The sequence below is a fragment of the Clytia hemisphaerica genome, unplaced genomic scaffold, assembly GCF_902728285.1.
Source record: "Clytia hemisphaerica strain Z4C2 unplaced genomic scaffold, Clytia hemisphaerica genome assembly, whole genome shotgun sequence".
Lineage (NCBI taxonomy): Eukaryota > Metazoa > Cnidaria > Hydrozoa > Leptothecata > Clytiidae > Clytia > Clytia hemisphaerica.
In genome coordinates, this window is record NW_027103614.1 from 265,084 (window position 1) to 281,998 (window position 16,915).

Here is a 16,915-nt window from a genome sequence, read left to right on the forward strand (position 1 = left end):
CCTTCTTGTTATGTTTTCTCTAAAAAAGAAGAAAGGCTTCTCCCACGACACAGGTTCAGCCTTGTAGTCAAAATCAGGAGTGATTGGTGTTTTTTTTAATGTCAAGGACACGATCATTAATATGAGACCAATTTTGGCCTACTTGTGGACATTGATACCATGTGTTAAACTTTTATCAATTATTTGAACATAGTGAATATTGACAAATATCAGTGGATATGTTATCTTCAAAAATTGATAAATCTTTAACACTGTTGAGGTCCTGTGTCACAACGATCAAATCAAGACAACTTATTAACACCTAAAGTGATGACAAAAAAATGATAAAAAATTAACAAGGTCTTTTTTTTGGAAATGATAAAAAATAGTCTAAAACTTTAATTTGACCTTGAAATTGAAAATCCTTTGAACAGACCAAAAATATGATAATTTTTTATCAAATTTGACAGGTTTCAGGCTCAAAAACAATGAAATGATAATTTTTTAACAGATTGAAGTTCAAAACTTGGTAATTTTTATCATAAATTTGTGGGAAACTGCCAAATTTGGGTCGTTTATTTTAACTCTTTGTTTGATACATATCTCTTAAACTATAGGCAGAACTACAATTTGAATAACTTGAACAAAAATAGATAAAAACTTAACCAAAACTAGTATGTACTTGTAAATATTACACTAATTAAGTTGTGTGTTAAAATATTATCAAAATTGACATAAATGGTTAAAAAATGACCAATTGTTTGCATATTAACAAAATCTTGAGTATCAATGGAGCGAAATCAGAAAAAGATAGAATTCAAATGATAAAATGTTAACAGACAAGACAATAGAAGATAATATTTTAATAATTTACTTTCTGTTATAGTTTTATTAGTCTTTGCCACTTAAAGATACTCAATTAAGACTTTCAAAATGCTCAAGAAGCTGATCTACAACTTAATTAAAAACTCCCTAGAATAAATCAAACACTAATATTAACAAAAATACTGATAAAATATTAACAAAATACTAAACAGAACTAACGTGAAACACTATAACAGGGTTTTCTCCAAATCTAGAGTACTTACAAATTACAAATTTTCATATTCTATTATCCTGAAACGTTGCATCCGCATTATCTTTAACTTGTCAGATTTAAAGATTGGTTATCTGAAAGTACATTTCTGCAATTTAGTTTCACTAATTTAAGTTTTGGAACCCTGATTTGAAACCTAAAAATTGCCCCAAATTGACTTAAAACTTGATATCTTATATTTTTTCCTTGCTAAGATTAAGTTCAATTTTTGCCAAAATTGTTAAAAATTTATCATTTTTGTGTCCAAAATACATGCAACAATCGTTATTTCTATCTGATGAATTCACTTTCTCATGATATTGTCTAAAATCTAATTTGCTAGGTTCCAAGGGCAGCAAACCATTTTCGTAATTTTCTGAGTGTACCAGTGTTACAAATTTATCAATATTTTGTTAACGCTCTGATAAATTTTGTAAATAATTAATATATGGCTAAATTAAACATAGTAATAAATTATTTTTCATTTTGGGGGATTTCAGACTTTTTAGACTTTCATTGAATTGATAAAAAGTTAACAATGTTAATTTTTTATCATATCTTTGTCAAAAATGAAGTTTTTAACTTTTTGAAAAAAAATATTTAAAGAACGTAGTAATATCTAACTTCTGTTAAATTTTCGACCCATGACAATTAAAATTCAGAAACTTATTAACAAAACAAATTTTTGGACAATTTTATGATGTCCACAATGGTGTCTCATATTATTGATCGTGTCCTCAAGCCGTCAAAGCCGTCACCTAGCAAGCTTGCTTAACACTTACCGCCCGTTTCAGAACAATTTCGATAAGCGTTTATAAAAATTCTGCCATTTTGATAACTGTGCAATTGCGCGCTTACAGCGCGCTTTGATAAGCGTGCAATTGAGAGGATTTCCCAGACTGTAATTACAGCTTTTGTTTGAAAAAGCAAAATAAAAAGCACATACAAAAGATCTTGTCATTTTTCAACTCTAAAATTGAACACCAAAATGCTTAAAATACTTCTGAAATCGTTCAGATGGGCAATCTCAGGAATAAGATATGAGAAAGTGGGTGTGATTTTGTTTCAAAATGTCAACAAAAACTTTGTATACCTCTGCATCTTGAGCCACATTCAAGTTTTGCCATGGATCTGCACACTGAGCCAAAGGCATCTTGATCCACAATAATCAATAACCAATATTAAAATATAATTCTATGCAGTTGAAGTGATCAAAAATATAAGTTTCAGCAGCCCAGACAAGCTTTTCTGTGCAGTTTATACTGTCAACTTCAAATTTGAGGCATGGGCCGAATATTTCCCTTTGCTCGATCAAACAAACAAATCAAAGTGCGGACGTATAAAATTTGATGTATCGAGTTTTTGGAGCAACTCTCGTCGGCGGGGCGATGATTGATTGTTGATGATACCTCACCGAATTAATGATAGCACTCCTCCTTAGGGATCCTTTTTATCAACCGTTTTGTTATTACCCTATATTGGACAGTTTCCAAAATAATGTTTTCTCAAAAAACAAGAGGGAGGAGAAAATATCATAAAGTGATAACGGGGGTTTTATCTGATAAGATTTGCGAGATTTATTTTTTGTAAAGCTGTACACTTCCTTCGTGCGTTTCATATTTCTATCGATGAAGCAAGCTTATCAAACGAGGTGACAAATCTAAACCAAATCAGGGCTCACTAATATATAAAGAAAAAACTTATCTCTCAATTTCCTCGGATCAATATTTTTACACACTTGACTCTTAAATAATTGAAGTGGGCGGGGTCAAGTACAAAAAAAATAACGCACTCATTAATTGAGAGGGCTTCAAAATAAATGACTATCGACTTAGTAGAGCCAGATCCCATATTCTTGTTGAAAACAGCGTATAGAGAGGCAAATAATAAACATAGTTGTATAATTTTAGTTAGCCATCCGCCCTCCTTGTTTCCCAAAAGTAACACGTCCCGGAAAAGCGATATCAGACAAAGAATTCATACCCGGGGGGGGGGGGCACTCCAGGTAAGTGACCTACCGGACGTGCGACCCTTAAGGGTAGGTTTTTTGGACTTTGGAAAGTGCACTGTAAGGGTTGATTTGTGAGCAAGTGGGAAAAAGTGCACTGTAAGGGTGTAAAATTTGAAAAAATACCAAATTTTGAGGTAAAATTTTAAAAATTTCGAAAAAATTGCACTATAAGGCTCGATTTTCAGCCAAATTTTTCCTGCACTGTAAGGGTCCGATTTTAGAGACCTGATTTTTGGCCGAACGTACGGTCGTTTTCAAAATCGGTTGCCCCCGGGAATTCATAACACACTACTTTTGTTTCATCAAGTTGTTATATTTGCTATTTTACAAAATATTATTTACAAATTGAAAGGTAGAAATGAAATTCGAAAAACAAATCCTACAGTAGGTTGTTAGGCCAAACTTTGTTCGCAAATATCGATACATCTGCGTATTTCGCAACCCCTCGCCATTGAATTTCGTTCCTAATCAACGATTAATATTCTAAAAAGACAGTGCCGTAGGAAGCATTTTCATATTGAGGGGGCTGAAGTTTAGTGACACCGCGAGGGCCAACCATGGTTTGGCCCGAGGGGGGAAATTTTGAAAATTTGAGCTCTAGATTGCTTGAAAATGCACTCAATTGTGACAATTATGACAAATTAAAAAAGAAAACTTTGCATTTTGCAAAATAACCATTTTTGAAAAAATTATTGGGGGGGCATAGCCCCCCCTTGCCCCCCCAGTTGCTACGGCACTGAAAAAGAGCAAGGTAAGAAAGTGACTTCAAATTCAAAACACAGACCTTAGTCAAAAAGGCATACAAGATACTCGTGTCAATCTAAACTTGTTCTGTTTGACAGTTTGTCACAGTACTGTATGAAATAATAAATTAAACAGAACGAGAGTGATATAATGGAACGGGAATTTTTTGAGGGCCATGTCACCAACATATTTTGTATGTAAAATAAACTGAAACTGTGGTTTCAAGTAATGTCTAGCAAAAAAAAAAGCAATGACAAGTATAGAATTGGGATAGTGATTAATTAAATTTTTACGTGTTCTTATAATATTTTGCTCATCGAAACTATATGTTCTTATATATTGTTTGTTCTTATGAATGGCACGTGTAAGGTAGTTCAGACTATAAAAGAGAATCAGTCAAAGCCCGGCTGCCATAAAAAGTTTATACGACAATCATTTGCAACCCTTTTAACCTTCCGAAAAATGAAAAATACAACAGAATATAGATACTAAAGTCATTAAAAATACTGTGTGCATCAGAATCAGAATTGCCACCGTCCGGAAATCCTTGGAAATGAATTTCAACTCCTTTATTGCTCCGCCTAAATTATAGTGTTAATCTAGCACAAGAAATGTTTTTTTCGCCGTATTGTAACGAATGAGAGAGCATATTACAAGCAATCATACTAACAAACAATTTCCCCTGCGACTATAGGAAGGTCCGGTCAGAATCCAGTTGCGAAGTTAAGTACTACGACCACCATTTTGAATATTACTTCAGAACAACCGGTTTATAGAGGACCGTTGTGACGTATTTTCTTTTGTAACGATGTGTTCCACTGAGCGTCATCACTGAGTCCTAAAAGTAAATAAACCGTAATCGAGAATTTTAAGTTGAACTGGGTCAGTGAAACTTAGGTTTGACGAACTCAAATTAGAAAGGAGAGCTTTTTGATTCTAGTAGTCATGTAAATGTCACTTTGAGTACTACTCAGTTGGCTTCAGAACAGCGAACGTGAAAAAATAATAGAAGTTAGCTAGAGTCCAGTTTGTGAATAATCTGCAGATTTCGTAGAACAACCTAGAACTCTTTTTTGGAATTTTAATAGCCTCATTTCTGGGCAATTTTGGAGTATTAACTAATTTGACCATAAAATAGGGAAATTTCAATACCCCTTTTAGATTGCATTAACTTAAAGGGAACTTATTCTTGCGGGAACTAATTTTGGCAAATCTGACAAAATTTACCAAAATTACTTCTCGCTTAGCAAAATTAATTTTTTCTAGGATTTTTGTCACCCACCAAAACTAGTTTTCCCTTAAGGTAGTTTCTTGGATTTTCAATACCGTTCAATAGCCACTACACTTGACTGCTCAGTAGCAGTAAGGATAGAAAACTCACCTTGATGGAGAGCGCATAAAGATGATTCAAGGCGACATGATGAGGAACAGGTAGCATGGTTGGGTCTTCCTGTAAAAATGGAAAACAATTTAAAAAGCCGTCGAAAAGAGGCATACTAAAGCATTGAATAGTTACACGGTTTTTTTTATAAGAACAAACTATATAAGAACATAAGGTTTCACTGGGCAAAATGTTAAGAACAAGTTGAGAACATTTTTTAAGGGTTTGTACCTTTTTCTTAGGAAAATGGTAAAAAATATTCACTAAATGGCCAAAAGAACATTTTTAGGCTTAAAACTCAAAAAGATAAGAACATTCGAAGGCTTAAAAAATTTTGGTTGTTCTTATAAAAAAAAAATGTGTGTATGAATGACTGGTAATTCAAAACTACAACCTTAATTAATACAGACAAAGCTTTGATTTACTGAAAAATTGTTGATAGATTCATTCAATAGGCGGAAAAACCTTAAATCGATAACATTGATAGTGTCCATTCATTGAGGTAGTTAGTTAGCGTGGACTAACTATGGGAAGAAGATCTAGTGTATTAGTGAAAAACGCTGCGTCAGAAGACCAACAATCTCAGGGCTAAAAAAATCCCACCCCGAAAATGGCCATTTTCCAGGCCTGGGATTTAAAGATTTTTTCCTGTGCTTTATGCAGCTCGAGAAACTTGAATGAATAGATGTTTAGCAAACTGTTTTGATACCTTGTTTGAAGAAAAATTTGAAGGATGGGTTATTTAAACTTCCCCCAACTAAGACAAGGTCGGTTGGTGAATGTTTGGCAAAGTGACTAAATTTTTCCCGGTAAAAATAATTCCGATTAGCTTTTTTCACGAAATAAGCTATTACAGGTCATAAAAACATCTCTTTAGAGTACCTGTTCAGTTTCTTTGTTTAAAATGACGTTCAGCAGATGCGGTGGCAACGATGGAGGGTGGGAACTTTCACTGTTGTGTGTTGAGATATGCACTCCCCCATGGTGTGGAATACGTTTACTGTAAGAACCGGATGGCGAAGTACCTGAAATTAAAATATTAACAGACAATGTATACAGGGCTGTGTTCCTAGTTTTCCTTTTTACTTTGCAAGAAAATCTTCAGTTAAATGTGTTAATTTGGCTGAAAGCAGAGTTGTTCTTATTTTCGTCGTATATTTAAATTTTGGTTTTAGTATACACGCTTTTTTAAGAAGAATTTGATGCAATATTTTTTTGGCAAAAACCAAAGAATTAATCGAGAACAACCCAACCCCAGCCTCAGAATTAACCTTTAGACCACGAGGGACACGTATAATTATGTGTTCAAAACAAGCCAAAACACTGAGTCTCAAACTTGAGGCTATGGAACGCCACAGCTGCCAAAAGTGTTCAACAACTGTACCGCGTGGTACATTTGCAAAGCGGTTCGGTCCTTAAAGCAGTTCGTGTGGTGGTTTAAGCTTTTCGCGTGGTAGTTCAAGCTTTTCGTGTGGTAGTTCAAGCATTTGGTGTGGCGGTTTAAGCATTTTTGCGTGAGTTTCAGCTTTTTTCGTGCGGTAGTCAAGCTTTTCGGCGGGTAGTTCAAGCTTTTCGTGCGGTAGTTCAATCGTTACGTGGTGGTTTAAGCTTTTCGTGCGGTGGTTCAATCGTTCGGTGGTGGTTCAAGCTTTTCGTGTGGTGGTTTATTTTTTTATTTATTTATTCTTTATTTAACGTTGGTACAAAACAAAATAGTACAAAAGACTAATTCAAACCAACATGACAATCTAATATTTACTTAATAGTAAATAATATAGGATAAAAATTCTAAAAAATTAAGATTGAGCACAGTTGCAAGAAACAAATTTTTTTTGCTTTCAAAATTTTTGTTTTAAAGCATTCTAATGATTCAGATGTTTTGGTCTCATTGGGCAATCTATTCCAAGCCTGTCCTGCCCGATAGTTAAAGGAGTTCAAGCAAACTGCATTTTTTGGCAGTGGAAGTTTAATTTGAGCGCCTCTTCTAAGTTTTGGAGGACGTGGGGAATCGTTATCCTCATCATCACTCCCTGTTTCACGCTGGATAATTTCAAACTGGTCCCAGCCTAGTTTATTTCCGATATTATTGACGCTCTTATAAACTTCCACTAACATGAGTTGGAGGTTATGAGTATGGATAGACGCACAATTTGCTTTAACCAAAAGCTTGTCATAATCAAGATTTAGAAGATTTTCTTTAGCTCTAAGAGCTCTGTAGTGAGCTTCAGTCAAAAGATTATGTGCCATCTTACTGCAAAACATCCAAATGAGAGGGCAATACTTAAAGGTAGATAATATAAAACTATTAAATAATAAGTCTGCCTGATCTTGGTTCAAATATGATCTCATTCTCAGGATAGATTTAGTTTTTTGAGAGGCTTTCTTACATAGATCCTGAATATGAGTATAAAATGATAAAGCACTGTCGATAGTAACACCAAGAAGAAGAGCATTCTCAGAAGATATTAGTGAAAAATTTCCCATGTCAATAGATATATTTGCATTTTTAGTACCTGGAAATAACATCTGGAACTTCTCCGGAAGCTTTTCGTGTGGTGGTTCCATCGTTAGGCGGTGGTTCAAATTGTTATGTGGTCGTCGTTTAGTAATTTATGCGGATAAATTATAATAATTTAAAAAAAGAAATAATTCGGTCCCGGTAATTTGTCGATTAAAAAAGTTCTAAAATGGTAGCGAAGCAGTAGGCGGTTCACTCCAGACCATGCTTTGTTGTTTTATGTTTCAGTCTATATTTATTGATTAAAGAAGGGAAGTATTATGGCTATTCCATTTCAAAACCACTAAAAATACAGGGGTATTGACAAACTTTTTTAACAAGGAGACCCCCTGGAAATTTTCAACATAAGCTTACCCCTTGGATGTCAAGTTTTAGCCCCCTGGAAACATTCTTCTTTTCAAAGTCAACAAAAAATCTGTGAAGTTTTATGAACCCCTGGAAATAAATCTTCATAATAAAGCCCCCTGGAAATCTTTTGAAACTACCAAAAACCCCTTGGAAAAAAGGGTTGAAAACCCCCTGGAAAAGTTCGTCAATACCCCTGTATGGACTATAAAAAATAAAATAGTCCAATTGTGGAAGATAATTAAATTCCCGCCAATATTATTTCCAATAAGTTAGTAACTGCTAACTAGCTTTTTCCTTTTTTTCAGTCTCACGCCAGTAGATTTTTTCTTAGCCGTTTATTCATTAATGAAAAGAAAACAAGCAACATGCTGAATGGACCTACCTAATGATTAACATCAGATGAAAATAAGAAAAAAGTGACAATAATTGTACAAAAATTCAGAATGGAAAAATAAACCTTGTGTGTTGAATAATGTAAAATGGTAAAAAGGAATGTCCCAAATACGAAAATCACTTAAACCATTCAGACCCAAAAAACCTTTTAAGCTGTTTTTGGCCTAAATTTGCCCAAAAAAAATTTCCTTAAAAATCTGGCTCCGTCACATTTTGAACATTGTCATTTTGCATCATTGTGCAAAAAATCAGAAAAAAATTATGAGTCAACATTGAGAAAAGCTATATTTTCTTATTTGGTTAAAGGGAATTTCCCCCAAAATACGAAAATCCGTTTTTTAAGGCGAATAAGAATTTTCCGTGAAAAACCACTTCAGCCATTCTTTAGAGTTTTTGAGAATCTTGCCCTCCATCTTTGTACAAAAAATCAGAAAAAAGTAATGACAGAATTTTGCACAAAGTCCAAAAAACCCTATTTTTAGGCAGATTTTGGCCCAAATTTGCCCAAATATATATTTTTTCGAAATCGGGCTCCGACACATTTTAGGCTTGCCCCATTTTGCTCATTGTGCATAAAATCAGAAAAAAACAAACAACGAGTCAACATTGAGAAAAGCTATATTTTCTTATTGGTAAAGGGAATTTCCCCCAAAAAAATACGAAAATCCGTTTTTTTAAGGCGAATAGGAATTTTCCGGGAAAAACTACTTCAGCCATTCTTTAGAGAATCTTGCCCTCCATCTTTGTACAAAAAATCAGAAAAAAGTAATGACAGGATTTTGCACAAAGTCCAAAAAACCCTATTTTTAGGTAGTTTTTGGCCCAAATTTGCCCAAATAATTTTTTTCTCAAAAATCGGGCTCCGTCACGTTCTGGGCATTGCCATTTTGCATCATTGTGCAAAAAAGCAGAAAAAACTAATGAGCCAATCCTGAGAAAAGCTGGTAACAGACGGACGGACGGACGGACGGACGGACGGACGAACGGACGGACGGACATGGGTTAATTTATAGAACCTCGCGGTAGGTCCAAAAAGTAACCTTGTTACTAGCAAAAGATTAATTTTCTTTATTAATACTCTATAGACCCTCTAACTAACTCGAAATTATTAATTATTTTATACACATTAGAATTTCTTCCCGCATGAACAAGCTCTTGATTACACTCGATTGTTATCTTTTCAACCAAAAGTAAATGTAAAATAAATTTAAACGGAAGAACTTTGTTTCCTTGGAAATAATTAGGAAATTATTTTAACGAATTAACCGAGTTACCGACTCAAAGGTTTTGTGAACGGATTTTTATCAATTTTTTATATGGGCCACTAAAATAAGCTTAAAAATTGCACAATTGAATACCCGTGAAATCTTTTATTTTATGCCAAGAACCCCTAGAAAAATGAAAGAAGTCAGGTGTAAAATAGACAAAATCGCGAAATTAAATACCCGCAAAATGAAACCCAGGACAACAAGAAAGCAAGAGTCACTATCCCAAAATCGTAAATCAAAAAAATTCGTCGCTTCACAGCTACCATTTTAGAACTTTTTTAATCGACAAATTACCGGGACCGAATTATTTCCTTTTTTAATTTATTATAATTTATCCGCATAAATTACTAAACGACGACCACATAACAATTTGAACCATCACCTAACGATGGAACCACCACACGAAAAGCTTGAACCCCACCGAACGATTGAACCACCGCACGAAAAGCTTAAACCACCACGTAACGATTGAACTACCACACGAAAAGCTTGAACTACCGCACGAAAAGCTTGAACTACCGCACGAAAAGCTTGAACTACCGCACGAAAAGCTTGAACTACCGCACGAAAAGCTTGAACTATCGGGGAAAAAGCCTAAACCGCCACACCAAATGCTTAAACCGCCACACCAAATGCTTGAACTACCACACGAAAAGCTTGAACTACCACGCGAAAAGCTTAAACCACCACACGAGCTGCTTTAAGGACCCAACCGCTTTGCAAATGTACCACGCGGTACAGTTGTTGAACACTTTTGGCAGCTGTGGCGTTCTATATTATGCTATAGCTTCTGACCACTTGATTTAAAGGGCATAAACCGAATGCTTTTAGAAAGAGTATGAAAACAGCTTTCCAATGGTACCAAAACCATCCTCTAAATCAAAAGCTACAAGCTTTTATGGCACTTTAAAGTTTTGAGTTTCAAAAAGAAAATTCGAAAAATTTCAACTTTTTTTTAAAAAAACAGCGCTCACAAAAGGTTAAGAAAATGACGATTCTAGTGAATAAAGTAAGCTCATTATAAACATTTCAAGAACATTTACACTTGATAATCATGAAAAAATAAGAACAGCCGAGCCTCTTGACATAAATTTACGGGTTCTTATAAAAAAGCGTGTATTCTCTCTATATTTAAAAATCAATTGTAAAAGAAGTCGCTTTCGAAATAAAGACGATATCAGTCATGCAGTGAATGTACTACTGACTTTACGGATTCACTCGGCATGAACTCGACATGATCTCGAAAATAAAGACGTAGTCAAGAAAGTAATATTTGATAACTGAAAATCAGATTTTTGTCTAGGATTACTTTTTCTGTGGCGCTTTCTTTATCTATGGGTTATCGGTTTTAAGCTTCCAATAAATCAAGCGTATTGATAGAAAACACGATAAAAATCGCAACAGTCTCTCGTCTTTCATTTTTATTTTTTTTAATCATAGAATTATATTTTGCAGGTCTACCGACCTCTACGAAATAATTTTAGAATTTTAGACGCCAATCCTCCAAAAAGAAATAAGTATAAAAAATGAACATTACCATAATGCAATTGAGTCTGAGGTCGTACATAAGTATGATGTGGTTTTGCTGCATTTCAAAAAGGCTTGCATGCAGAATAGGGAAATGCTTAAAAAACTTAAACTTAAAACGTTATTCATTAAAAGGAAAGATCAAAATGATTGTTTACCACCAGTCGAGGAATCGAAGCTTGCGGTATGTTGTTTCTTCTCATCAGTTTCGTCGGTCATCAAAGCCTTGGTGAAATCAAAATCACTATCAGAAACAGTTATGACATTGTTTCGTCCATCGAAATGATCATTGATCGTCTTCTAAACGAAGAAAAAACAATAACTAATAGCTCATCACAAGGAGTGCCCAACTCATTTTGCTATTGTGACACATGAGAATCGTTGTGTGTGGCGCAACTTCGGCGACAAATCGATAGGACCAATATCTAGTGATTTTGTCTCGATTTTGTCTCGATTTTGTCGAGCATCCTGATTGAATATGAATACAAATTTAACTAGGACTCTTCTATCAATTATATTCTTTTTATTTTCGAGGTAAGCATTTTTTTAATAATTTGAAAAATTACTAGGATATATAAAACATACAAAATTAGTGAATGTTTAGAGCACACGAATGAAGAAAAAACTATGAGTATAGCCACCTGTCCAGGGTCATGCAACCAATTACCATCGACATAGTATTTGAACTCGTGTGTTCCACTTGGCAACTCAATGATTGCAGTGTGTTCATTACCACTGAAAATAAAGAAGGGAAAATCGGTAATCAATACAGCGCGGTTACCCTATTTTTAAGGATGCAATTTTGAACTGCCTTTATGCAATTCTTTACGACGAAAAGACGGATATTGTATTTCATCATATTAGGCGAAAATAAAAAAATGTAGTGTTTCCGGAAGCCGGCTGGGTGAAAATTTATAATGGCGTCTTCAAAAATCGCTTTTAAGCAAAAATATTCATATTTATCAAAAAATAGCATTTTTTAAGGCAAGCTTCTACAAACTGAGTTTAAATGCTGACTGAAATCGTTTTTGCAGTGATAGTATTCTGGAGATACTCCAGGGAAATCAAAATCATTTGGGTCTCGGATTAACAGAAATTTCATTTCCATAATGGTGGATCTAAATAAATCCCAGACTCAAATGATTTTGTTTTCCCAAGAGAATTCACAGAATACTATCTCTTCAACGAAATTTGGGTCCATGTCTCTTGCCATTTTAGAGCAGTTTTTAGTCAAACATGGGGTTTTGGCTTGAAACGTTGCATTTTAGCCAGTTTTAGCAGATATTTCCATAATGGCGGATATACCCTTATCCTAAACCCAAAGTTTTTTGATTTCCCTCTAGTATTTCCAGAAGGCTATCACTGCAAAAAGATTTTAGGCTCGTGTTTATTGCCAGTCAAAAATGGGATTTTTGCTTGAAATATTGCGATTTAGCAGGAATTTCAATTGCAAAATGGTGGATATACCCAAATCCCAAACCCAGTTGACTTAAATTTTCCTGCAGTATTTCCAGAATACTACTACTGCAAGAAAATTCGGGCCCATGTCTATTGTCATTTTAGAGATTTTTTCAGTCCAAATTTGGGTTTTTGCCTGAAAAATGGCTCTTAGCAGGGATTTTACTTCCATAATGGTGGACATAGACGCATCCCAGACCCAAATGATTTTGATTTCCCTTGAGTATCTCCAGAATACTATCACTGCAAAAAAATTTCAGTCAGCATTTTAAACTCAGTTTGTAAAAGCTTGCCTTAAAAAATGCTATTTTTTGATAAATATGATTTTTTTGTTGCTAAAAAGCGATTTTTAAAAACGCCATTATGAATTTTTGAAAAAAATTGAAATTCATTCTACTTAAAAGATTTTATTGAAGACTTCCATCTCTGAAAATTTCAGACATGTGAATTAATCGGTTTAAAGTTTATAAACTTGCAAAATTGGCCTTTAAAAGCATTTTGCTACCCAAAATTGGCTTAAAACAGCTCGTTTAGGGCTCTAATGGGCACAATTTTCAACCCAAAATGATTATTTTGTTGTTTCTTCATAAAATTTAGTACAGCAAATGAAAAAAAAAAGATTTGCAATAGTTTTGACATATTTACAGGCCTGAAAAGGCCAGAAAATGCCATTATTTTTTCCCAATTTTGGCCTGTAGTGCGAATCAGTACCCCCAGGGGGGGGGGGTTCGTCCAATTTTGGACTTCTGATCTTAAAAATTGCGCAGAACGCCTCACAATAGGTTAAATCTTCATAAAAAACACTACATCTTGAATTTTTTGACTTTTCCCCAAAAATGTCTGTTGACGCCCTACCCATACAGTGGGAAAATCAGTGGGGTTTTAAAGGCGGTCCTAAAATGGAGACGTCTTTAAAAATAATTAACCGTGCTGTACTGCTTAAAGCAATAGAAGTCTTTGTACCGAAGTTTTCTAGGTTTTCAGGGGAAATCTTTGTTCCGTTTCTACACGAAACACTTTTTTTTTAAACACTTTTCCTTCATGAAATATTGAAGAGTTTAGTTTTAGCCTTAGCGTGTATGGGGCGCAGTTTTGATCTAATGTTATAAATGTAAAAGTTTTCTTTGTTTCATGAAAATTGCCTGATGAAAAGACAATTTGTCTTGCTTTCTAATATTATCGAAATTGAGATTTCAATGATCAATGATCTTTTTCTGACTATTCCGTATCGCTGTAATCGAGTCATTTGCCTACCTTATTGGAACTAATTTTCGCGGGAACTAATTTTCGCGGTCGAAAAAAAATATCCGAAAATTGCATTTCGCGGGTTTTAAGTTTCGCGGTTTTGCTATTTTTTGGGCAATTTTCTTTAATTTTCCTAGGGATTTTTCAAATTTTTCGATAAAGTTGCAAAAAATTGTATTTCGCGGGCTCAAATTTTCGCGATTTTGACGAAAAACCGCGAAAAACGCTAAAATTAATTCCCGCTAAAATTAGTTCCAATAAGGTAGGTCATGACGAACTTGAGTATCATCCGGCCTGAACTACTCTGTACCAGAGTGTATCTCACGTATATCACTTCATAGGACACTATGTGCGCATTGTCTGTTTGATAAATAATTCCCGTACGGAGACCTTCCAATGGAGTATGATTTATAAATAGCAACACTTCTTTCATCGTCTACCCTCACTCACCAATACTCCGTCGCAGCAGTCGGGTTGAAAAATCTCAAATAAGAAAAGACAATGACAACAGACCCTCTACCGCAATGAATTCTGAAATTAGCTCTAGATACTGGGTCTGTGTACAGACAAGACCTGACCCGACTTGTGTAGAGAAAACAAAAGACATTATATGAAACAAGCAATGAAATGAATTCGTTTTGCATCTCCCATTTCTAATGTCTGATCAACATCATATAAGATTAGAAAAGAAGATACTTTCTTTAGTGTCAAACAAACATTTTCGTATTCATGATATGCACCACTGGAAAGTCTTCTGAAATCTTTGAAAATCTTCCACCCAATACTTCACTTAAAAAATTAAAAAGTAACGTATTGGCTGGAAAAATTCTCAAAAGACCCTCCAGTGGTGCATATCATGAATATCACTTTGGCAAAAGAACTTAAATCACCTTTTAGTCATGGGTACTTTTGTTTTCCAATCGTTGAAGGAGCCAGATAAGAAGACTTCATCACCACCATGTTCCCAATGAAAAACAACAGGAACTGTTTTCTTTTGTACGGGCCGTTCTTCATCTGCCACAATGTACCCAGAACCTCCATCGTCTTGTACTTTTATAAGATGCTCTGGAAAAAGTGAAAGGGAGAAATTAGAAATGCCCACTTCACAAAATATCGATCAATGACAATCCATCATTAATCTTAGGTTCCAAATAAACGCCCCTCCCCCTACCCCCCCCCCCGCTTGTTAATTTTTCGAAAATTTTCCAACCCCTCGGAATATTTTCAGCAGTCAAAAAGAAGGTCCCTTATTTTGCTCTAAATAGCCTGATTTTAGCCTATATTTACCTTATTTTTGAGTCTTCAGAAGTACAATTTCCAACCCCCCGGCAATTAGGTCCCCCTAATTTAGATCCGATTTCCAACCCCCCCCCGTTCATTTGGAACCTAAGAGTAAGTGCCTTACCGCAGGATTATTATCTTTCTGTTGGTGTTATGTATATAACTTAGGACTTGAAAGTTAAAGCCAAAGTTTTTATACAAAGAATGCGATGTCAAGGTGCTGAAAACGCAAAGTTAGATTGCAGTCTTCGACGGGTTATAGTTCGTCATTTTTCAGAATTTTCAAGATTTCAACTCTCTCAAGATTCACTCGTTCGCCAGCTCTTGCGGTGAGCGGTCACGGTGTACGGGGCTTCGAACCGGGTTATAGTCCGATTTTTTAAATTCTCATTCTTTCCCCACTCTTTCCATCTTATTCTTTGAACTGTAAAATGTGTGTGAGAGCCACAGGGTTGGATAGTGGCAATCCAATCCCAGTTCCTTCTCTTCTAGTATGCTTTCTTCAACGTTGTGGCAGAAACGTGTCAAAGGTGTGGCAACTTTGTCTAGTAGAAAGTATACTTCTTTTCTCATTGTAATTTTAGTTTCTTCGGCTGGTTCCGTGTTACGTTTTAGTTTATTTTATATTATTGCGCGCGTTTTTAACTTTCAATAAACACATCTTTTTACTATCTTTTATCTGTGGTGGTGTTTAATTAACACTGCTTGGCCTACCTACACAACCCTATTTCCATCATATAGGAGGATATTTTCACAAATGGCCGAAATCCTGTGTAGGTCGAAAACTGAGGAACAGATAATGTGTTTTCTTGAAATATTTTTTGACTCATATTGAGTTACTTCTTTCCATCTTAACTCATATTGAGTTTCTTCCTTAAAGTCATTTTAGATCACTAGTTTTACATTGACGGATTTCTATGTCATCATATTTTCCTTTTCTACTCCAACCTGATTGATTTTCTGTGAATGTTCATTCTAGATTGTTGTATTTGTATTGTCTTTTTGTTTTGTGGGTTTTTGTATTTATTGTTTCCATTTTGAGTAGTTGAAGGTTTTATACTTCTAGACTATATATATAGAAAAGTGAAATAAAATGTAGCTAAAGTATAGACTATTGAAGAAGCTCTAATGGCTCCAATATACATCGAATTGCCAACTCTTCAAACTCTCAAAACTTATGACTTTCGGACGCTCGAAATCGACCTAAAGTGTGGATAATTGATTGATAATTAATAACTAAAAATATACCTTCGGTAGTGGTGACACTGGAGTCTTCAAACTCATCCCCAGTCTTTATTTTCTTTGAAATGTCTGGAACATTAAATTCAAGATCATCAACTGTCTTTGAAAATTCTCTAGGTCGTCCTCCCTGTTGTGTGCTTTGTGATTGCCCCATGATGTTTTTATTATTTGCTTTTCTTTTCTTTTCTAAAAGTACACAGATTAATATAGTATTTCTACAGAAGGAATCGTTTCTATTTTACTGGAAACATACTATCTTGAAACAGCTTAAAGGATAATCAGATATTTTGCATGTAGACTCTTTTAATGATAACAAGAAGAAACAAACAAATTTTTGCTAAGTCTAGCTGTTTTCCGAACTCGAGATATTCAACTTACAAATTTTTGACCTATTGCAAGAAAACAATAGTATTCTGTTGATTTTGAAGTACTAAGCAATTCAGGT

At 34.7% G+C, this 16,915-nt stretch overlaps 1 protein-coding gene across 2 annotated transcripts; it reads right to left on the reverse strand.

Moving 5' to 3' along the window:
• Nucleotides 1-4,074: 4,074 nt before the first annotated feature.
• On the reverse strand, nucleotides 4,075-16,665 carry LOC136802220 (5'-AMP-activated protein kinase subunit beta-2-like). Of its 2 annotated transcripts, none has more exons than XM_067058937.1 (7): nucleotides 16,477-16,654; nucleotides 14,838-15,012; nucleotides 11,886-11,979; nucleotides 11,403-11,544; nucleotides 6,073-6,215; nucleotides 5,191-5,259; nucleotides 4,075-4,647 (listed from the first exon to the last, which is right to left on the reverse strand). In XM_067058937.1, the coding sequence occupies exons 1-7, from the start codon at nucleotides 16,622-16,624 to the stop codon at nucleotides 4,561-4,563; spliced, it is 858 nt and encodes a 285-aa protein (XP_066915038.1). In that variant the 5' UTR covers nucleotides 16,625-16,654; the 3' UTR covers nucleotides 4,075-4,560. The 2 variants fall into 2 exon arrangements, with proteins under 2 accessions (XP_066915038.1, XP_066915039.1); XM_067058938.1 differs by having other exon boundaries at nucleotides 4,393-4,647; nucleotides 11,403-11,541; nucleotides 16,477-16,665.
• Nucleotides 16,666-16,915: the final 250 nt, after the last annotated feature.

Excerpts from the sequence above, each read along its gene's own strand:
- LOC136802220 (XM_067058937.1), bottom strand. The coding sequence starts at position 16,624 with ATGGGGCAATCACAAAGCACACAACAGGGAGGACGACCTAGAGAATTT. Across the intron at positions 15,013-16,476 it reads CAGTGTCACCACTACCGAAG|AGCATCTTATAAAAGTACAA; the intron begins GTATATTTTTAG and ends CACTTTTTCCAG. Across the intron at positions 11,980-14,837 it reads AAAGTACCCATGACTAAAAG|TGGTAATGAACACACTGCAA; the intron begins GTGATTTAAGTT and ends CTTTATTTTCAG.